This window comes from Malassezia globosa (genome assembly GCF_000181695.2).
Source record: "Malassezia globosa CBS 7966 chromosome Unknown mgl_sf_12.1, whole genome shotgun sequence".
Classification (NCBI taxonomy): domain Eukaryota; kingdom Fungi; phylum Basidiomycota; class Malasseziomycetes; order Malasseziales; family Malasseziaceae; genus Malassezia; species Malassezia globosa.
In genome coordinates, this window is record NW_001849860.1 from 141,431 (window position 1) to 162,222 (window position 20,792).

Consider the following 20,792-nt stretch of genomic DNA (forward strand, 5'->3'; position numbering starts at 1 on the left):
ACATGGCCAAGGCGCCCGCGGAATTGGACGAGCTCTCGCTCATGAACAACGCTAGTGCACTGACGCCTGCGGCCCTCACAGCCGCGAAGAAGAAGAAACGGAGAGGTCCCAAGGCCATGGATGGCTTGCTCGATGACATGGCGCCATCGCTCGCAGCGACAGCGCAAGTGCAAGCAGACCTTCTTGCGACTGCCAGTGACCTGTACAGACGCATTGAAGCCGATCCACACGGCCTTCGTGATGATGAGGCGTACTGGAAATCGCTCCCTGCACATCTGCGCACATTCATCCGCAACGCACTTCCTTTGGGCCAATTCGCGTCCGGGGGGACGACGGCTGCCACTGATCCTGCAGCGCCTGCCGACGTCATGCCACGTCATGCCTCAACGCAGGCCATGATTGCTGTTGCTCAGCAGCTTGCACAGGCTGCACATGCATCACAGGTGCCTGCATCGGATCTATATCGCCACAAGCAAAAATTCATGCAGCATGCATCACCACATGGACCGCAGGTTCCACACGTCCCAGGGATGACGCTTCCTGTGGGTGACGATGGCGACCTTGTGTTTGTTGACGGATTCGATGATGAAGAGACGGAGCTCGAGCCCTCGTACGCGAGTGACGAGGCTGTGGACGAAAAGCACAGTGTGTCGTCGGAGCACGAGAAAAAGAAGAAGAGCAAGAAGAAGAAGAAAAAGGCTCCTGCTCCAGCCGTATCTTCGCCCCCGGCCGTTCCTGCAGGAGCACCGACGGCGACACCTGCGCAGGTCCAAGCGCAACTGCAGGCTCAAGCCCAAACCCAAGCGCCGACACCAACGCCAGTCTCCGTCCCATCCATGGACCGGCGACTTGCTTCAACAACACCTCTGGCGCCGGTAGGAGCGACGACACCGACCATGGGTCCGAAGCGCAGCATGCCGACTGTGCCTGTGGCTGCGCCACACGCACCACTGCCGTCTTCGCGTGCTGCTGGCAAGCTGCCCATGATGTTCCACACGGCCACACGCACAGGAGCTGCCGCTCCTCCGCCTCCTGCTCCTGCTCCTACTTCAGCGCCGCCGCCACCTCATTCAGCGATGCAAAGGCGTACAAAGAGCTCGTTGAATGTCAACGGCGAGCACGCGCCCATGTTCCCAATGCACATGGCGGGTGCGGCGCCGCCGCCCAGTGGAAGTGCGCTCACCATCGGCAGTGCCGAAGAGCGAGACAAGATCCATGAGTTTTGGCTTTCTCTATCGCGACAGGAGCGACGCGCGCTTGTCGAGGCGGACGAACAGAATGTTCTGCGCAGACTGAAAGAATACCAGCGACATGCATGCACATGTGCGATATGCGTGCGGAAACGCATGACGATCGATGCAAAGATCTGCGAGTTGTATGGCTTGTACTATGATGCAGTCGAAACGCATGCGACAAAAAAGACAGGTCCAGTCGACCGAACTTTTGCAGCTGCTGCCGCTGCCGTGGCGGCCGCGGCAGGCGACGGCGGGCCGGAGCTACAGAGCCCCGGGCCTTTCCCAGGAAGTGTGGCGCTTGACAGCCACGGAGGCGTCATAGGGGCCAATTTGATCCTTGCCCGATATTCCCTTCGTACACGGCGACGGAAACTAGGGACGTATCCAGAGACGCCGAATAGCGAGCGGCGCCTCATCCCAGACGTTGGTGCGGAGACAGACGACATGTACTACGATGAACTGGACGACGAGGAGTATGAGGACGATGTGCTTGAAGACGAGTATGAAGACGACTTTGATGATGAGATCGAGCGGCACGATCGTCGGCTGCATCCCGGAGGCCAATGCTTTAGTCCTGATTGCTACTGCATCAACTCGACCTTGACTGTCAAAGGCATCCTCTCTGTGGCTGATGACCTGTCTAGTAATGAAGTGCAAAAACTCGTGCTGATGATGGAACAGCTGATCGAGCGCAGCGCCGCTCTCGAGTCGCCAGAAGATGCCGTGGATGACGACTCTGTTCACAGCGAGCTGGAACTCTCGCCTGACGAGCAGCGTGAGCAGGGCTGGCGGCATGTTCCAGATCTTCGCCGCCCGGACTCTGGAGCAGCGCGTGCTCAAAGCCTACCGGGAGTGTGTGGCGCATGAGCGGCAGCTCGAGCTGCTGCGTGAGCTCGAAGAGGAAGAATCGAATGAAAAGGCACGGGAGGCTAAACGAGCCAAGGAGAATCAGCGCAAGAAAGACAGGAAGAAGCAGATGCGCCAGCAGAAGGAGGAGGAGCGTCTGCGGAAAGAACAGGAAAAAGCGGCTGAAGAGGCAGCTGCTCGTGAGGCAGATCGAAAGCGCCAAGAAGAGCTGCAACGCAAGCGTGAGGCCGAGCGCAAAGAGGCCGAGAAGAAGGAGGCGGCGCGCAAGGAAGCGGCTCGCAAAGAGGCAGCTCGCAAGGAGGCCGAGCGCAAGGAGGCCGAGCGCAAAGAGGCCGAGCGCAAAGAGGCCGAGCGCAAAGAGGCCGAGCGCAAAGAGATGGAGCGCAGAGAAGCTGCAAAGCGAGAAGAGCGCCGCCGACAGGCCGAGCGCAAAGCAGAGGAACGCCGGCTTGCGGATGAGCACAAGGCGGACGAGCGTCGACGCCGGAATCAGGAGCGGCGCCAGCGCTTGAAAAAGAGCGAGAGCGACTTGCGGTCACTGGCCCAAGCTCATGCCCAAGCACCGGCTACGAAGCAGCCGCACTCTCTCTTTTCCCCATCGCCGTCATCAACGACAACCCCCGCCTCTGCACCCACACATATTCCCGCTCGCAAGTCTGCACCATTCCCTGCGCAAGTGCCTGCATCGTTGCCTGGCACAGTTGACCATGCCCTGTTTGCATCTGAGCCATTTGCCCCGCTGGCCTTTGGCTCCGTCACGACGGAACGTGATGCTTGGGATCACCAACGGCTGCCTTCGCTCGGGCGCCATGCATTCGAGTCCTTGCCAAGAGCAGCCACAACACATGGCCCATCAGGCATATCACACACAGCGCAACCGGCCAACATGTCGTCGCATGGTGCTCCTGACTTTGCACCGCCGCCAACGACCTCTGCAGCGCCAGCGACGCCAGCGTCTTTCTTTGATTACATGCCATCGACGACGCATGCACTTAGTCACCTGTCCTTGCATCCTACATCGACGCCCACACGGCGCCGTGGCGCCGGCGTCGGCAGTGGTGCATCGCATGACTTTGACCTGGGACTCAATGCTCTAATGCCACATGCGCGAGAAGCGCCATCAACAGGGGCGTCTACGGCCGCGTCTGCCTTGCCCTCGACACCTTCACGCCCCGTGGTGGCTCCCATTGGTCCGATTGAGCGGCCGCGGCGGTCCTTGACCACTGGTAATGATGTGGTAGCGGAAGGAGGCGTCGTAGGTAGTGCAGCTCTCGGCGATGACGAGCCTATAGAGCCGCGTGGACGTCGTACTGCTGCGAATGGCCCGCCTCTTGGCACAAGTCCGTTTGGACAGCCGCCACTCACCACGCCTGGTTTTTATGGGTCGCCGTGGTCGGCACCAGGCTATCATTTAGGCCTGGGTGGTCTGAGCATCTCGAGTCCGCCAACATCGCATGCGTCTTCTGCTGCTGCTGCTGCCACCGCCGCAGCGGCGGCGGCGGCGACGCCTGGCTCAAACATGGCACCGGCCTCGTCGATGGCGTCTGTCCCACCTGCCCCTACAACTTCGCACCTAGGCCCTATACCAAGTTTGCCAAGTCTATCGACGCCGTCTGCATCAATGGCGCATGCCTTTGAGCCGCATGGTTTCCAGCCTGCATGGGGCTCGTCATGGGACCGTGCGCGACATGCGTTCGAGCAGCAGCCTATCGACGGCTTCAGCCCCGCAGACACGTTATCAGATCTGGCGGGAGTCGCTCATGCGTCTCCCTTTGTCTCAGGTGCACGCTCACGCAATACTATGGGCAGTGGCACTAGTACCAGTGCCAAGTTTCTTCCGCATGCTGCTGGCGATTCAGTGCATGCTTTTGCGGGACGTTCATAGTGTTCGTAGTCTGAGTTGGTTGTCTTGAAGATACCTCGCTCATCATTTGGTTTACTCCACCCGACGAAAAATGCGTCCAATTTACGCATATCTCTGCGGTCACTCGGACGCCTGTCCTGATGGGTAGTGGGCGTAGACCAACCAAGATCGCATGTGAGCGGGGTTCGGACACATAAGTCGTGACTACGTCTCACACACAGTGCCGGCAGTGCAAGATGAGAGTACAATGCGAATCAGCTTCCCTTTCCTATAAAAAAAGTGTCACGATGCATTCGATTGGTTTGTGGGACAGTTGCCAGCACAACTGCTATGACACACGCGAGTGCAGAGATCTCACTGTCTCATCTACCCTGCTACAACAATTGTATTAACACTCGCGCTCCTCTGGTGGCTCAAACCACCGAAAAGCAAGCCGCTTCACGTCATTACAGTCCCACACCGGCTTACCAAGCTTTTCGTTTACTTGGTTGTGTACCTCACACAGCCAGCGACGCAGGCCTGGGCCGCTCTGGACAGCACGCTCACGCGCATGTTCACTGGCTATGTCGCTTGTCGCATACGCACGACCCAGATCTTCTGCACACACCGAACATGGGTATACATGTGGCAAAGCATCTAGCAGAGCACGCATCGACCTGCGCTGTATGTCACTAGGCTCGTTTGGATAGTACGCCGCAGCTGAATGCAGAAACGTCCATGTAGCACGGCCCAGTTCTTCGACATCAGGGGGGCAGTCATCTTGCGGTGGAACAGGGGCTGACGAAGTATTTGTCGATGACCTCGATGCTGCGCGGAGCGCCGAGCCAAATGCTAGCTTTGAACTGCACGCGCGGCATGGCTTCCCATCGGGTCCCAGAACGACAGGCGGCTTTCGCGCAGGCGGCACTGGTGTGGTATCAGGATCTGAATCAGGTCGTTCCTCTGCTTCCACGTGTTGATTGCGACGACGCGCAAAGAATGACGACGGCGACGACGAAGCAGAAAAGTCAGCATCTACGGCCTCCTTGCCTTCAGGTGCAGCAGCTGGCACACCGCCCCATTCAGGCATGCCCTGCGGCCGTGCGACGCGTTTGGGCTCCCAATCTTCGAGCTCATCTGCGCGACTCTCCAATTTCTGCTGTTAGTGAACGCTAGTGCCTCCCTGCTTGAAAGTAACGTACAAAGTATTCTTCACGAATATCAATTGGTTTCCGATCTCGTTGAAGATCAAGCTTCTCTTCCTGCGACATGACGCGAATTTTGTGATCATGCTGGATGTACCGAGCCTGCGTGATCTGTGCAAGAAAAAACGTGCCGATGACCATCGACGTAACGAACGGCACGCCAAACATGAGTGTGGGACTCTTGTTCACATACGCATTTACGCGCCTATACCATTGAGTCCACACTTCCCGCATAGATTCAAAGTTCACAACGACACGCAACGAATTCTGGAAGTGCTGCTAGGCTACTTGATTTCGAGGATTCGTCAGCACAATGGCGTGCGTATGTGTGTGGAGAGAGGCGCAGGACAAGGCTTATGTTTAATCAGCACACCGCCCAGCCATGCGATGCCACAGCACAAGTGCCTCGACGACGGCAAGGTTTTTTCTACCTTACCCCACACTCCTTGTGTCTCTACAGCTGTCATTAACATACATTCTATGGAGGGCGGCGGCTGAAAAACAGTACATACGGGGACGATGTCTGAATCTGTGCATCACTCGGCGTAATGCGGCTGTCGTCGCAATAGTACCAAATGCCTTGTGTGCGTACAGAAGCCGTATAGTGCCCCGAGTGCAGCGTGCCAAAGTGGTGCGTCACGGCAAACAAATCATACAAGTATGGTGGACGCTGACTCTCGCTGATGGGAATGCCACGCACAGATGTACCTGGAGGAAGTGGCGGCGGCATGAAGTTTGACAAATCCAGTGCGTCAGTGGCGAATACAACGGGCGTTTCGATTTTGTTGGAGGCAGGTCCACGGAACGTGAAGCGTTTGAGATGGATGATCAGGACAGGCGGAAGACGAGCGAGGCTCAATCGCTTCGTCGAGCGGCGAGGCTTTTTGCATTTTGGGCAGTGCCATGCGTTGCCCTTTTCAAGGACTTCTTCGCGCACAAACGCATCCATGCATTGGTACAGCGATGCGCGCGAGACGCCACGGCCTGTCGGCACCGGCAGCGAGAGGGACATAAATGCATTGTAGGTAATAGATGTATGCCCACATGTTAGACACGTGAGCTGGTTCCGGAGCTGACCCTGGAAGGTGTCGACGACGATGCTGTCATTGCGCCGCCGATACAGGCTCCATTCTGCGACGCTAGCAAGCTGCTGAGGAAGCCGACTCAGCTCTGCCTGCTGTGCCTCACCGAGCTCAAGAGCCGGCGGTCGCTGCACCACGAGATTCAGGTCCTCATGCAGCCCATCTAGCAGGAACATGAGGAATTCTTGGCTGTCCTGTTGCTCATTTCCTCGAAATGCAGGCGCAAACTGTCCGATCGCCTCACGGAACGCCGTCGGTGCCACTGACACAGACTGCTCAGACCACAGCGCACGCAGAAGCGAGGCAAATGCATTGGCTAAAGCGCCCCTCGTACCGAGGGGATTCTGTGTATTGATAGCGCGCTTGTACGTGCCGTCTAGCAGGTATTGTGCAAGGAGAACCGATGCGCTCAAACACTGAATAGTCGCATTCATGTAGCATGTCTGTCCAAAGTTCCGGAGTCCGGTGAGGCCAATGCGGATGTCGCGCGGCTTTGGAAAGCTCGGCGCGGCCATGACATCTCTAACAGGCCCGGCAATGAGAGAGGCTGGCATGGGCGCTGGCATCGCGGGCGCTGGCGGCATCGGTGCGACAGAAGACAGGGAGGAGGAGAAAGCGCCTACTTTTGGGTACTCGAAGCGTGCATTGAGCTGAGAGCTTGATGGTGATAGAGATGGGATAGAAGAAGAAGGGGACGACGACAACGAAGACGAAGACGACGACGAGAGAGTCGGCGCCATGGGCTGGTGTTGCTGATACGTGCGTGGCGGCATGCTGGGCGGGGTAAGTCGGGAGGTCCGCGCGTGCGTCGCAGGTGCTGAGCGTCTTGGGTGTGACAACAGCGGAGCATTCGCACCTGTCGCAAAGGACGAGGAAGAAGACGACGATGGTCGCATGCCATTAAGAGAGATAATTCCACATTCGCCGACCTGGCGGAACCATGAGTCAAAGCCGCCCCGTAGAAGGCACGGGGAGTATAGAACATCAGACTCGATGGCCTGAACGACCGTCTCGAGCCGCTCCTGCTCAGGCGTGGCGTTGCCCTGTGAGCCGAAAGAGCGTGTCTTTTGATCGTACAATACAAGCATGTCGTACTCGGCACGGCGCGCGAAGAAAGCAGCTTCATTCGGCGGCAGGGATGCTTGCAACTCAGCCGCAGACACAGGTGGCGCCAGAAGCAGCTTAGGATCAATGCACACTGTGTCTGCACCACGCAGGAAGCCTGTCTCGTGCTCTATACGAGGGCGCACATCGACTAGGAGAATAGACAGGCCGACGCGCTTCACGAGAAACTCTTGGCCCGAATCGTCGGTCGTCCGGTCAAAGCCCGGATACATGTACGTCCATAACTGCTCCACAGAAAGACATTGGCCAATGGGTATCGTGGGTTTCGGTGGCGAGTCTTGCCGCAACATTGAGGACGATGAAGGCGCAGCAGTCGGCCTGAGTGAAGGCGTTCGTGCAAGAGCGGGGGCATCGGGCTGGAGGGGCAGGCCCCCCGTACGTGGTCGTGGAGGCGAGGACGCGGCAGAGAGACGAACATGTGCGGGCGATGTCGACGCCGACGCTGGCACCGCTGAGGAGGGGGCTGAAGGCGTAGGAAGTCGTGGAGCCCGTCGGTATGGAGGGGGATCGCGGGGCGACGACGATGCAGAGTAGGGTGGCGGAGGCATTCCTTCGTCGGGTGCTGGTTCGTCCTCCAAGCCCTGGGTGGCGAGGTCCAGTTCATACGACTCCTGGGCAGAGGAGAGGCTTTCTGCGCGCGCCTTGAGTTCCTTTTCGATCGCATTGGCGCGATTGACGATATCGGGAGTGCGGTTCATCAGTTCCTGGTATGCCAAGAAGATGGGGCCTCGTTGCTGCTTGACGCTAGCCCATTCGGTGTGCTTTGGGACAAACGATGCAACGCTGTTATGTTGTTAGCTTGGCACATGTGCCAACATACAGGCAAACGCACCTAGCTGTCGTCAAATAGTGCACAAAGGCCATTTCAAGTTGGCCCTGTGCATCAGCCATCTGGGCCTTTTCGAGGAGCGTCGACGCGGCACCGATGTAGCTCTTGACGGAGAACGATGGATCCAGAGTCAAGTGCACCTGCTTCCGCAGATTCACTGGGTGCGATGGCGGCAGACTCGTTTCCATGTTGCGAGCCGCCGCTCCGCCGCAACCGAACATCGTTCGTACTCAGTCAGCCCCAGTCGTGTGGTCTAAACTTGCAGCAGTCTTTCACAAAATCCACCCCCCCACGAACACTGTGAGCGAGCGCCTACCTGGCCGCCTGCTTGCGCTTCGAGGCGCCAAGCACGCGCCTGGGGAAGGGGAAGGGGGGTGGGGGTGGACGTAAGATCACGTGACACGTCCCTGGTCCACCGCCGTTCGTGCATGTGAACGAGGCTAGCTGATCAGGCAGCGAGGCGTGCGCGGCCGTCGACGTGGTGGACCGTGATCGTAGTGTGTTCCCCGACAACGCAGGCCGCGCGGCAACACGACACGAGAGCATGGTGCGCCTTCGAAGAACCACGCGTTCTACGTCTGTAACTGCTGCAACAGAGGAGGATGCTCCACGCCGCTCCACAAGGCCGCGTCGTCCGAGAGCCAAGACGCCAGTGTCTGACGCGTCTGGCGACGACTCAGATCCCACGAGTCATGCCGTCGAAGAGAGGCAGCCGCTGCTGCGTACGCGCAGATCGGCACGTGTCTCTTCGACACGCAATGTGCCCACGGCGCAGGATGCCACGGACGAGCTACAGGACCCGCTCGACGATGCTCAAGGAGCTGCAGCAGAGGCAGAGAATGAAGACGAACGCAGTGTCGCAGAGGGTGCTGATGCAGACGAACACAGCGGCATGGAAGAAGACGATATGGTCGAGATTGAAGGGCAAGTATACCGGATAGAGAATGATGGATTGGTCTTGGACACAGATCCCGCTGGCGAGAAGAAAGTCGACAAGAACGGGCGCTTGCTAGGCGGGCGCACATATCGCATCGCTACGCTCTCGTCGCCGCAGCGCGACACGCCGGACCGCCTGTATATGTTATCGATTGACGTTGCACGTGGGCTTGGCTATCGAGATTCGGCATACTTTTTCCGCAAAAATCCGCTCTTCCACAAGATCTTTCTCACGCCCGAGGAAAAGGAGCAGCTTGTCAACGATGGCCGGCTGAACAGCACACTGCGTACACGAAATGTCACTATGGTGGCAGCACGCTCCGTCTTCCAGCTCATGGGCGCGCGTGTCGTGGAGCGCGGGCGTTTGGTCACGGACGATTACTACGAGGCACAGGCACGTGCGAGTGGGAAAAGAGAAGGCGCACCGGTATCGCAGCCATCGATGCAGGATATTCTGCGGGCAGAGCGGCGCAGAGAAAGCGATCGTGAGCGCGAGCGTGGGCGCAGGCGCCCTGATGCCTCCACGCACACCACTGTCGATCCTCAAGGCGAGGTCGTCACGACGACATTTGGCGATGCTGGACATGCGCCATTTGATCGTCATGGCCACACTGCACAGCGGCGGCAGTTCTTGTTGCGTGCCCAAATCACGGAGGAAAACTGGCTCGCTGAGTACGCGCGCAGTGTGCGGGCAGCGAACGCCGAGCTCCTTGCCTCTCGTCGTTCGCGATTGGTAGCATTCCCTCGGCACCAGCACGAGGCTCGTTCGGCGTCACTGCTGGCCACTTCGGCTGTGGCAGCGGCGGAGACAGCAATAGCGACGACATCGTCGTCGTCGTCGTCGACCACAGCCACTGAGGTACGGCACGCCATCGACAGCGAGCACCTCGTCTGCGACACACGTCCACCTTGGGAACGCGAGCTAACCCCCATGGTCGATGCAAGAGCGCGTGCTCATGCGCGGCGCGAGCGCGAGCCCCCACTGGGTCTGTACGATCCACACACACACAGCGCATTGCTTCCCACTGAGGCACAGCCTCAGGCGGCGTCGTTCGCAAAGGTTGACGACATACCCCGTGGTGTACCGCCAGCTGCGCGTCTCGCTGGCGTATATACGACAGAGACATGCCTTATGGCGCCGGTGTGAAGGCAGCGGCATGCTGCTTTGCTGCACGGTGCACTCGATACCAGTGGCCCAATTGGGCATCCGTAGGCACACGATCCTCGCCAAGCCATGCTGCGAGCCAAGCACGCCATGCCGCCGTGCTAGCAGCGGGTGGAAGTAGTTCATCATGTGCCGAGCACCACAGACACAGTGTCTCGTGTAATGGCACAATGTCCAAGGCGCGCATCCACGCGGCTACGAGGAACAACTCCTCACACAGGTCTGGGCACGACGCTGACTGCATCGGTGCTTCAAGCAGCGTGATCAGCAATTCACAGTACTGATGAAACACGCGCGCATCATAGCAAATGTACGGAGGCGACAGTGTCTCGGACAATGTCATGGGCACATCTTCATTGTGTGGCGCTTGCTCGGGTCGTGAAGATGACGCACTCGAGAACGACGCGCCTCGCCATAACGCACGCACACGTTGGTCAATCCAGCGTTCCCAGCGCCTGAGCTGCAGCTCACTTCGCACAATCCATGCACGCTTGCCCGGTGCTTCAAGAGGGTTCTTGCAAGCATGCAGTTCAGGGTGTTGGGTAAGAAGAATGCGCCGAAAATAGGCGCGCGCAGCTGGCGCCCACATCGAATGGGCGCGCGTAAGTGCACTTCGCGCTTCGGCGGTTGCCGCACGCAGCATAAGATCAACAGATGCGACATCAGGGCGCACATGCAACGTAGGCCCAAGTGCTTGCCAGACGAGCATAAGTGTCTCAAAGGCCCGCGCTCGGTACAAGCCGGCAAGCAGAGTGTTGGCCAGGTATGTTGTCGGACGAAGTCGAACAACATGCGCATTCGAATGAACTTGCTTGGCTTCTTGTGGCCCCGATGCGTTGTTGGACGAGCCGTCGTCATGCTGAATGGACCGTGTCTGTGCGATTTCGCGCCACGCATGGCGCGCTGTTCGCGCTGGCCGCGACTCTTTCTTCTGTTGCATTTGTACCCGTAGGTTCACATGAGGTAGGCTGCTAAGGGTGGGCACTTGCATGAGCATCGGGCCACGCTGCCGCGTGAGTCGCACACCTTCGTGACACCACTGCATGACAACCTCCAGTGCACGAGCTGGATGTCCCGCATCCATGTATAGTCGGCAGAGCGTCATGAGTGCCCACATATCGGGAGCAATGCCTCGGCAAATCATGGCGTCCCAGACGGCCCAAGCGCGCGCTAGGTCACCGCGTTCCATGAACCCTTCCATCAGCGCCGTGTGAGCTGCCACAGATGACTCCAGACGCGCCTGGGTGTCTGGCGGCACACGCCATGCGACATTATGCAGCTCCTTTTCCGATGCGACTGTTGCTCCCCCCTCATACAGCCGCAAGAGCGCCGACACACGCTGCGCAGGAATGCGTGCATCGCCTGCTGCTGCGCGCAGCATTAGGATCCAATCTGGAACTTTGGCCCCAGGCAGTTTTGCATTCGCGATACTCGAGCCGCTTATGGCATCGAAAAGTGCCCATGCATCGTGCAAGTCTGTTTGAGATGACGACATGGCAAGTGCACGAAGAAACGACGTCGTCGTGCGGCTATCTTGTTCCGTGTCAATACCGCGCAGCGATTCTGTAGCAGCGGGAAGCTCGGCGTGGCGCCCAGCGCCACTCCCGAGTTCCTTGTACCACATACGCACATGTTCTGCATCATTGTGCGCTGCCGCCACACGGATCGCCAGATGCAAAAAGGGCGTGCGGTGTGCGTGTGAGCACGTCGCAAGCCAGTGTCGGACGAGCGCAACAGGGAGTTTGCTCGCCGTGAAACGCGACGACGCGCTCTTCTCACATACATACGCCTCCATGGCGTGGGCTGCTCCCGGCACACGCTCGTGCGCCGCACACCACAACTGCTCCATGGCGTCGCATACTCTCGGATCAGGCATACCATCAAGGAACGCTGTCCATGCAGACACCAGGAGCGCTTGGGAGTACATGTATCGCTGCTTTTCACGCTTCGTGAGCCAACGCTGCACCGTATCGAGGATACTGGCCGTGAGGGGCCGTGCAATATGCCATGCCCGGTGTCGGCGGATACATGTAGACAGCAACAAGAGGCACAAGCGATGGGCCTCGCTGACACTGTAGCCTGATAGATGCAGCTGCACAAGATGCGCGGCACTAGCGGCGTCTGATACGCTGGATATGCGATGCAATGCGCGCTGCAGCACGAATGGCGGGATGCATCCGGGTCCAAGTGATTCGAGTATGACAGCGCATTCTCGCCAGGTACGTCGCGTACATGCATTGTACCACTGAATGAAGCGTTCCATGGGAATGCCACGAGCATCAAGAGTCGTCTGCACGTTCGATTGGGTCTCGAAACTATCCACAAGAGGCAAGTCTTGCAGCGTCGCAGCTGTATGATGATGTGCATAACGCCAGCGTCCAAGGCCCATGCAATAATCCATGAGCGATCGCACGCTGAGCCACGTAAGTGGCACGTCCCTGGGGATCTGCGAGGTCGGCTTCTTTTCTGCTACTTCAGCCGCACGCACCTGGACGGGCACAGTGCCGCGCGTCACTGCACCTGCCGCCCATGTCGGTCGCACACGCACAGCCCATGCTGCTGACACACGCATGTATCGTGCGTGTGCTAGGGTATCTCGATCAACAGACAACTGGAAACCACACGGTATGCGTCGCCGACGCGACCGCCATCCAACAAGAGCACCAAATACGTGTAGGCTTAGGCTTCGTGGGTCGATGAGGAAAGACGTAGTGATTTTTGCCGTCCTTTTGAAAGCAAGGATCCTTCCCTCGTCCCTGGCCACCTGACGCAATAAGTCGAATCCACTTCACGAACTGGCCTACACGCGAGCCAGAGGCCGCCGCACCAGCGCGTTGCAATGCACTCACTTATTTCCCCTCGTCGCGTACGCACTCTAAATGCCCCCTCCCTCCGCCTCATGGGAGGTCTGGTCACGTGATGTAGCGCCGCTTTTTTTCGTACGCTGTCCGTCCTAAGCCTAGCGAGGGCAAGGTAGCGATTCGAGTCACAGCATACGACCATGACAGACGCTGTGGACAAGCTCGCTGACGACGTTCAGGAGCTCAAACTTGGTGCGTTGTGCTTTTTGATATGGCTAATGCGAATCCAGATTTGTCGACGCTCTCTCCTCTGAGCCCGGAGGTCATCCAAAACCAGGCTACGATCAATATCGGTACGTTGCGTCTTGCTTGCCCACCCTCCCCCCCCCCTCCCCTGCCCGTCTGATTATGTGCGTGTGGGTGTCTTTACTGTCCCGCACGCGCATCACCCCGGCGTGACTCACATACTCACACTTTTTTTCTTGCATAGGTACCATTGGTCATGTCGCCCACGGAAAATCCACCGTCGTTAAGGCAATTTCTGGCGTGCAGACTGTCCGATTCAAGAACGAGCTGGTGCGCAATATCACCATCAAGCTCGGTTATGCCAATGCGAAGATTTACCGATGCGAAAATGAAAAGTGCCCAAGGCCCCAATGTTACCGCAGCTACCCATCGAGCAAAGAGCCCAACCCTCCATGCCCGGTCCCTGGTTGCACAGGAAAGATGAATCTATTGCGTCATGTCTCGTTCGTTGACTGTCCTGGGCACGATATTCTTATGGCTACCATGTTGAACGGTGCTGCCGTCATGGATGCGGCTTTGCTCCTGATTGCAGGCAATGAGCCATGCCCGCAGCCACAGACCTCGGAGCATCTGGCTGCAGTGGAAATTATGAAGCTCCAGCACATCATTATCCTGCAGAACAAGGTCGACCTTATCCGCGAGCAGGCGGCTGAGGAGCACTGGAAGAGCATCGTCAGCTTCGTGAAAGGGACAGTCGCTGACGGTGCACCGATTGTGCCGATCTCAGCCCAGCTCCAGTACAACATTGATGCCGTCAACGAGTACATTGTGAAGCGTGTGCCTGTGCCGATTCGCGACTTTTCTGCAACGCCGCGACTTATTGTGATCCGTTCCTTCGATGTGAACAAGCCAGGCGCTGAAATTGACGAGCTCAAAGGCGGTGTCGCCGGTGGCTCCATTCTGTCTGGTGTACTGCGTCTTGGTCAAGAGATTGAAGTTCGCCCAGGTATTGTGACAAAAGATGCAGAAGGCAAGATTCACTGCTATCCAATCTACTCCCGAATCGTGTCGCTACTTGCCGAACAAAACGTGCTCAAGTTCGCTGTCCCCGGTGGTCTTATTGGTGTCGGTACAAAGATCGATCCAACGCTGTGCCGTGCCGACCGTCTCGTGGGTCAGGTTTTGGGCGAAGTCGGCAAACTCCCTGCTATCTACACAGAGTTGGAAATCAACTACTTCTTGCTCCGTCGCCTGCTAGGTGTCAAGTCAGATGATAAGAAGCAGACAAAGGTCCAGAAACTCACGCGCAACGAAGTACTCATGGTGAACATTGGTTCTACATCTACTGGCGGACGTGTTATGAGTGTCAAGGCTGACTTGGCCAAGGTCTTCTTAACCTCGCCGGCCTGCACAGAAGTCGGTGAAAAGATCGCTCTGTCTCGTCGTATTGACAAGCATTGGCGTCTTGTCGGTTGGGGCAGTGTTCGCCGTGGTACTCAGCTCGAGGTCGAGGGCACATCGCACTAAGCTATCTTGGTGCGCATGCCATGTTGCTCACTTCACACGCCCTATCGAACGGAACGTGACAGGGTATGTGAAAACATGATTCAAAAAAAAATATTCGATTGAAAATGAAAATTTGGGAGATCCAAAGAAATTGTGGCTAAATTTTCCTTGCCACTGTTCTTGTCTCTTTCATGCGTCACTTTCATAGCCGCGCTCTGTACTATCACAGATCTATAGGACCCGATCGGTGCCCGATGTGCACATTGCAATCCCCCACCCATCCATCACCCCACGCTCGAATATATCTGTTGGGCGCGCACATCAGTGTCGGTGCACTGGGTTCACGTCATTCCAGGTAGAATAGCTGCGTCTGTGCCAAGGGGTAAGAAGTATGTCCATGCCAAGATGGGCTTCGTGGACACCGCGCACAGGTACGTGCCCCGTCAGCAAGTGAATTCGACGCACTGACTCACGCGTACACAGACACGGCCGCGGGCACAGATGTCACTGATACTGGGAGCGGCATCGCATCCTGGTTTCGAAGTGGTCTATCTGCATACGTGCCACTTCGGAGTGTAGAGCGCACAAATGAAGAAGAAGCATACATCAGCTTGAGTCACTGGGACCGGTACGTGAATCAGTACGATCGCTTACATCCTACATTTTTAGCTTTCTTGGATTCATCGCATGTTTGGTCGGCAGTGCTCTCTGTTTCTTATTCTCTTTCTTGTTTGTACAGCCACCCATCCTTCTGGCACGACCCCACAAATTCGCGCTTGCCTTTACGTTGGGGAGTCTTCTCTTTATGATAGGGTACGTGATGCGACGTTTGGCCCACGTCGAAGAAAGATTGAGCCTAACCACCACATGCCTCACTCAGATTCGCTGTCTTGACGGGTCCAGTTGCGCACATACAACACCTGATGAGCCCAGAGCGACGGCCGTTTTCAGCAGCGTACGTGGAAAATGGCTAGCCGCGCATACTTACACACGAACACATCTGCAGCTACATGACGTCCATGGCGCTCACGCTCTACTTCGCACTGGGTGCTCAAAAGCGATTGCCGACGGTGCTATTTGCGATCATGCAGATCGGATGCCTACTCACATATCTCGCCAATTACTTCCCTGGAGGCGTTACGACGCTGCGATACGCAGGCACACTCATCGCAAGAGGAAGCACGAGCATACTACCTATATAGATGTGTGAGGGACAGCCGAAGGGGCAGCGGCACGTGTAGGACCATAAAAGAGATGGAGAAAGAAAGGGAGACGCAAAACAACCTCACATTGAAACTTCCCCATGTCATCAAGAGTCAATCAAACTCCTACTTAGTGGTGAGCTTCGACCTTGATGTCTGCCTGGAGCTCCCTCAGGTATTCGTTGACGTCCTGCTGCTCTGACACAGCCTCCTGCGAAGCCGCCGGCTTAGGCGCCAAGTCTGGTTCAGACGACGTGAACGACTCGAGCTGCGAGGCAATCTCGGACGATGAGGGCATCGAAGGGGCCTGTGGCGATGGCGGCGAAGAGAATTCACGCACGTGTCCCTTGTGAGCGTCTGGCGACTTTTCTGGCGCCTTGTACGCCTTGAGCTCACGCAGGTATGCTTCTTGGAGAATGTCCTTGCGAGCCACAGCCGAGGAAGACAGTGCACGGAAGCCGGCCGTGCGCGCCTACTGCATTAGCTCCATCACAATCTGCGTACGCATTCCACGCGAGATACGCACCGACATCATCGAGCGTTGTGCCACAGCAAACATGATGTATAGATCGACAACGGATCAGCGACGAAAAAGTCACCTGGGCGCTTTACCCTCAGCACTTCCGTAGCGACGCTCGCTGCTGACGGCCATTTCGGCCGGGCATGCCCGGAGCGCCAGCGCACCCGACAATCGTCAGCACGTGACCACATGGCCCGCGCGCACGAGTGTTGCCACGCATGCTGACGAATAGGGTGTGCCAAGAGGTCGGAGGTCGGGGTTACCGACGCCTATAAGCGACGCTGTGGGTGGGTATAGCTGTTCGTCCGTGTTCACACGAACTCAACAGACGAATATGCAATCGCTCCGTCTCACTACGCCTACACTTCGCTCAGCTACGCGCGCCTTGTCGATGCGCATGTACTCCACTGGCTCGGACGCGCCTGCTGGCTCGATCGCTAGGAGCAAGGGCTGGAACACTCGTGAGAAGGTACGCACTCGGACTGCCGCCGGCGATGCCGGTTGGAACGATGTCTAACGAGGCAGGCTCAGGAGGACCAATACATTATCCAGCACGAGAAGGAGAAGCTTGAGAAGCGTACGTGTGGGTGCGAGTGCGAGTGTAGACGCACTAACCTTGGGCAGTCCGTGAGTCGATGCACAAGCAGCAGAAGCTTGTCGACGACGTATGTATACCCCGCGTATAAGGCGCGCATGAAACCCTTGACTAACATACATGCTCAGCTCTCGAAGCAAGAGAAGTCTGAATCGAAGCCCTAAGTTCGCTAGATAGGACGTTTCTTTTTCTCACTCCGACTCGCACAAGTATCAATCGATGCTTCTATGTTATTGTTGATGATGGGTGGTGTGTGTGTGTGTGTATGTATTGCAGGCTATCTAAGCTGTGCATCCAACTGTCTGTCACGTACATCTTGCATGTCCACAACGTAGCCGTGCGCGAGTAGCCATCGTGCGTACTGCCGGATCACATGCACATCCTGGCACTCGACGTTTTCTGCGCCGCCTTCGCCCAGACGCGCGCACAAAAGTGTCTCGAGATTGCCCACGACAAAGAGCTGCCGCTGCGCACGAGTCAGAGCCACGTTCATGCGGCGTGCATCTGCAAGGAATCCCACATAGCCCCCGCGTACATTCGCCACATGTTCGAGACGTGCTGCTGTTTCGTCGGACGGCTCAGTCCGCGCTCGATACAGAGCCGCTGTGCCTTCGACAGATCCGCCGCTGGCCTTGACGGTGCTAAAGATCATCACTGGCTTTTCACGCCCTTCGAAGCCATCAACGGTATGCACCTCGATCGCAGCCAACTCGTGTGCCCGTGCGATGCTGACGCCAGCAAGAAAATCCATGGCGTCTTCACTGAGCCACGGGAAGCTAGCGGGCGGCGTTGCTGGGCTGGCCACGGCTGCGGCAGCTGCCGCAGCCGCGAGCATTTTTCGAAGCAAGCGGACTTGCGCTTCGTACGGCGTCACGATGCCAATCTCTGTCCCCGATAGCGACGGATTCCGCTCGAGCAAGTCACAGACCAGCTCCAGCACCATGTCGGCCTGAGGCTGGTTGTGTGGCGACACGCCACGGGTCAGCAGGCCCGTGCTGAATGGTACAGGCGCATGCGTCACTAGAGTCAGTGGCAGTGCCTCGCCATGAGCATTGCGTGCAGCAAACACACTGTTGTACGGCTGCCTAGCACTTGTTGAAGGCGCATCCTTCAGGGCACCGTCGTAAAAGTGCCGATTCGGAAAACTCGAGAGCGTAGGATGCATGCGGAATTGCTCAGATAGCATGATCGATGGGATCGGCCGCATGTCCTGCGCGGCGGCAGGAGAGGCCGCGGTCGCTGATATGGTGTTTCCAGCCGTCTTGCCGCGGCGGCCCACGATCATGCGGCGCATGAGCCGCTCAAACAAGCTCATCGAGAGTCCTGCGTGTCGCGCGTCAGCACTATGCAGCACAGGCGGCAGCTGTTTGTGATCACCAACGAGGCCCAGCTGTGCACAGCCTTTCATAAGCGGGATCAGAGCGATCGGCTCAGTGGCCATGGAGCTTTCGTCAAGAAACACGACGGGAAAGTCAATCGTAGCGAGCTGAGACGACCCAGCCGCTACGGCGGTCGTACAAACCACATCCGCACGGTGCAGTACATCTGCATACATGCGATTCCGCACGAGATGGCACTTGGCGGTCAGCTTCGTCACAGTTTGGCACACATGCCGGAGCTTGAGGCGCAGGCCCGCTGCAGAATCCTGCTTGGCGAGCGCGATCTGCTCTTGGAGCGCATCACGGTACTGCTGCTGCTCACGCAGGTTCTTCTCGGCTGCACAAAGCATGCGGTAGTTGGCATGCTGCTGAAACTGAGCGTCGAACGAGACAGGCTCCAGACTCGCACGCATCGCGGTCGATGAGCCAGCACGTACCACGCGTAGGCCCACTTTCACACACCCCTCAGCGAGGTTGTCGACAGCGACATTGGTGTGGGCCGCAAGAAGGATCGGATGTGGCACTTGGAAGTGCCTCTTCAGAAGCGACACGGTCTGGACGAGGGTGCGAGTCTTGCCAGTGCCCGGGGGGCCCTGCACGAGGCTTACGCGCTCCTTGAGCATCATCGCGACAGCTTGAAGCTGACTCGCGTTGAGTCTTAGGTCAGGGTCGCCGTCCATACGAATAGGATCATCCCTAGCGTACCGCTCGTACCAGCTGCGGATCCGCTGGTCGTTGGCAAAGAGTCCATCCGCATTTTGATCGTATGTGTACATGGGACTGGGCCACGAAGCGATGCCCGTCAGCACATCACGGAGCTCTGTGCCTGCTAGTGCATATTGTTTTTCGGGTGTCATTGCACGGACGACGTCCGCGGGCGAGTACAAAAGTGCGTCCAGCGCAGCTTCTGTCCGCTCATTCACCACATTACTTTCTCCGCGATCTATGCGCCAGCTGTCGAAAGCACTCAGGTCGATGCGCTCGTATGCCTCGCTGAACCGCACTCTCATCTGTGTGGACGTCACATCCAGCACCTCAGCCGGAATCCGGACAGCGCGCGAGGGCGACGACGAGGACGATCGTGGCGCTGCTGCTGGTGTTGCCGCCGCCGCGATGCCTGTGAATCGCCTAGCTCGCTTAGGCAAATACCAGTCCGCTGGTGTGTCGGGTGCATCTGGCGCCACATCGATCACGGTGCCCGATTGGAACTTGTGTGGCGGCAGCCGTCGTGAACCTGGGTACTTGAACACAGCGAGACGCCGGCCAAAGTGCCGTTCTTTTTGCCAAAACGCCATGAGTCCATCGAGCGCTACGCCCTGCGCGATGAGCTCTTCGATCGGCTGGGCTCGCTGCTCGTCGACTTCTGACTCGTGGTGCTCCCGTTCATACGCAAGCACATGCCTCCAATGCTGCTGGTATGTCCGAGCAGCAAGTGTGAGTGATCGGCTGTCTAGCAAGGCACGCTCTCCTGGGTATAGATGTGGCTCATGGTGCTGACGTTGCCGTCCAGCGGCTCTCGCTGCTTGGTGCGCTGTGCGCAACAAGAGGGTCTGTGAGGGTTTCCGCCGCTTCGCCACCCATGTCTCGCTGTCCCATCGCTCACCAATCATGTGTGTGTAGACATGTCCTGGCAATGCAACACCTTGCTGAGATGGTGCAACGGTGCGCCAATCAAAGAGGTCTCGAACGCTTTGCTTCGGAGGCGGCGCGCTGGATGCCTTACTGGTGACGGGGGCATGTTTTTGCATGGTTAGTGGCTCGTGGCTCGTGCGAACGATTGGCATTTCTATGCCTCGGTCCGTCTCTATCATGTTGTCTGCACTCACTATGAGCGGTGCGGCCGCATCGTTAGTAAGTCGGTCCAGCAGCATATCGTGCGGCGAGATCTCGTACGAGAACGCGTCATTTTCTGCCTTCTCAGCAAGCGTGTCAATCCATGCGTCTGGAAGCGGTGCAAACAACGCAGGCGTGTACGTGTCCTCGTTCACGGGAATCCACGCAGGGTCTAGTTCGTGCTCGATTTCACGCTCAAGGTCCAGCACGGGCCCAGAGTCAGACTCGTGCTCATGCTGCGAGACACGACTTTCCCAATCACGAAGAAGCGCGTCTATCGTCGAGGCTCGGATACGACGCGGCGCATGGGACGTCATCGGTCCAGAGGATCCTGCCGCTCGCACAGGTACAGGCACAGGGACATGCCAGACTTGTGGCTGTCGATCGCCCCAGTCGACATCGCGCTGCTCAGCTTGGATCATC

General features: G+C 57.7%; 11 protein-coding genes across 11 annotated transcripts; 6 read left to right on the forward strand and 5 right to left on the reverse strand.

The window, feature by feature from the left end:
- Positions 1 to 2: 2 nt before the first annotated feature.
- MGL_3835 (uncharacterized protein) lies at positions 3 to 2,102 on the forward strand (the record flags this gene model as incomplete). Its single annotated transcript, XM_001728995.1, has 1 exon — positions 3 to 2,102. One exon carries the CDS (start codon positions 3 to 5, stop codon positions 2,100 to 2,102), a length of 2,100 nt encoding a protein of 699 aa, XP_001729047.1.
- Positions 2,103 to 2,211: 109 nt separating this feature from the next.
- Positions 2,212 to 3,987, forward strand: MGL_3836 (uncharacterized protein; the record flags this gene model as incomplete). The annotated part of the gene is made up of 1 exon (XM_001728996.1): positions 2,212 to 3,987. The coding sequence occupies one exon, from the start codon at positions 2,212 to 2,214 to the stop codon at positions 3,985 to 3,987; it is 1,776 nt and encodes a 591-aa protein (XP_001729048.1).
- Positions 3,988 to 4,354: 367 nt separating this feature from the next.
- MGL_3837 (uncharacterized protein) lies at positions 4,355 to 5,035 on the reverse strand (the record flags this gene model as incomplete). Its single annotated transcript, XM_001728997.1, has 1 exon — positions 4,355 to 5,035. One exon carries the CDS (start codon positions 5,033 to 5,035, stop codon positions 4,355 to 4,357), a length of 681 nt encoding a protein of 226 aa, XP_001729049.1.
- A 593-nt stretch (positions 5,036 to 5,628) lies between these two features.
- MGL_3838 (uncharacterized protein) lies at positions 5,629 to 8,055 on the reverse strand (the record flags this gene model as incomplete). Its single annotated transcript, XM_001728998.1, has 1 exon — positions 5,629 to 8,055. One exon carries the CDS (start codon positions 8,053 to 8,055, stop codon positions 5,629 to 5,631), a length of 2,427 nt encoding a protein of 808 aa, XP_001729050.1.
- A 675-nt stretch (positions 8,056 to 8,730) lies between these two features.
- MGL_3839 (uncharacterized protein) lies at positions 8,731 to 10,269 on the forward strand (the record flags this gene model as incomplete). Its single annotated transcript, XM_001728999.1, has 1 exon — positions 8,731 to 10,269. The coding sequence occupies one exon, from the start codon at positions 8,731 to 8,733 to the stop codon at positions 10,267 to 10,269; it is 1,539 nt and encodes a 512-aa protein (XP_001729051.1).
- A 357-nt stretch (positions 10,270 to 10,626) lies between these two features.
- On the reverse strand, positions 10,627 to 12,859 carry MGL_3840 (uncharacterized protein; the record flags this gene model as incomplete). The annotated part of the gene is made up of 2 exons (XM_001729000.1): positions 10,627 to 10,638; positions 10,715 to 12,859. 2 exons carry the CDS (start codon positions 12,857 to 12,859, stop codon positions 10,627 to 10,629), a joined length of 2,157 nt encoding a protein of 718 aa, XP_001729052.1.
- Positions 12,860 to 13,288: 429 nt separating this feature from the next.
- Positions 13,289 to 14,861, forward strand: MGL_3841 (uncharacterized protein; the record flags this gene model as incomplete). The annotated part of the gene is made up of 3 exons (XM_001729001.1): positions 13,289 to 13,340; positions 13,379 to 13,441; positions 13,579 to 14,861. The coding sequence occupies 3 exons, from the start codon at positions 13,289 to 13,291 to the stop codon at positions 14,859 to 14,861; spliced, it is 1,398 nt and encodes a 465-aa protein (XP_001729053.1).
- A 370-nt stretch (positions 14,862 to 15,231) lies between these two features.
- Positions 15,232 to 16,042, forward strand: MGL_3842 (uncharacterized protein; the record flags this gene model as incomplete). The annotated part of the gene is made up of 4 exons (XM_001729002.1): positions 15,232 to 15,271; positions 15,324 to 15,468; positions 15,510 to 15,653; positions 15,847 to 16,042. The coding sequence occupies 4 exons, from the start codon at positions 15,232 to 15,234 to the stop codon at positions 16,040 to 16,042; spliced, it is 525 nt and encodes a 174-aa protein (XP_001729054.1).
- A 130-nt stretch (positions 16,043 to 16,172) lies between these two features.
- On the reverse strand, positions 16,173 to 16,601 carry MGL_3843 (uncharacterized protein; the record flags this gene model as incomplete). The annotated part of the gene is made up of 2 exons (XM_001729003.1): positions 16,173 to 16,514; positions 16,569 to 16,601. The coding sequence occupies 2 exons, from the start codon at positions 16,599 to 16,601 to the stop codon at positions 16,173 to 16,175; spliced, it is 375 nt and encodes a 124-aa protein (XP_001729055.1).
- A 295-nt stretch (positions 16,602 to 16,896) lies between these two features.
- MGL_3844 (uncharacterized protein) lies at positions 16,897 to 17,321 on the forward strand (the record flags this gene model as incomplete). The annotated part of the gene is made up of 4 exons (XM_001729004.1): positions 16,897 to 17,031; positions 17,088 to 17,139; positions 17,187 to 17,227; positions 17,286 to 17,321. The coding sequence occupies 4 exons, from the start codon at positions 16,897 to 16,899 to the stop codon at positions 17,319 to 17,321; spliced, it is 264 nt and encodes an 87-aa protein (XP_001729056.1).
- Positions 17,322 to 17,434: 113 nt separating this feature from the next.
- MGL_3845 (uncharacterized protein) lies at positions 17,435 to 20,791 on the reverse strand (the record flags this gene model as incomplete). The annotated part of the gene is made up of 1 exon (XM_001729005.1): positions 17,435 to 20,791. The coding sequence occupies one exon, from the start codon at positions 20,789 to 20,791 to the stop codon at positions 17,435 to 17,437; it is 3,357 nt and encodes a 1,118-aa protein (XP_001729057.1).
- Between the last annotated feature and the right edge of the window lies 1 nt (position 20,792).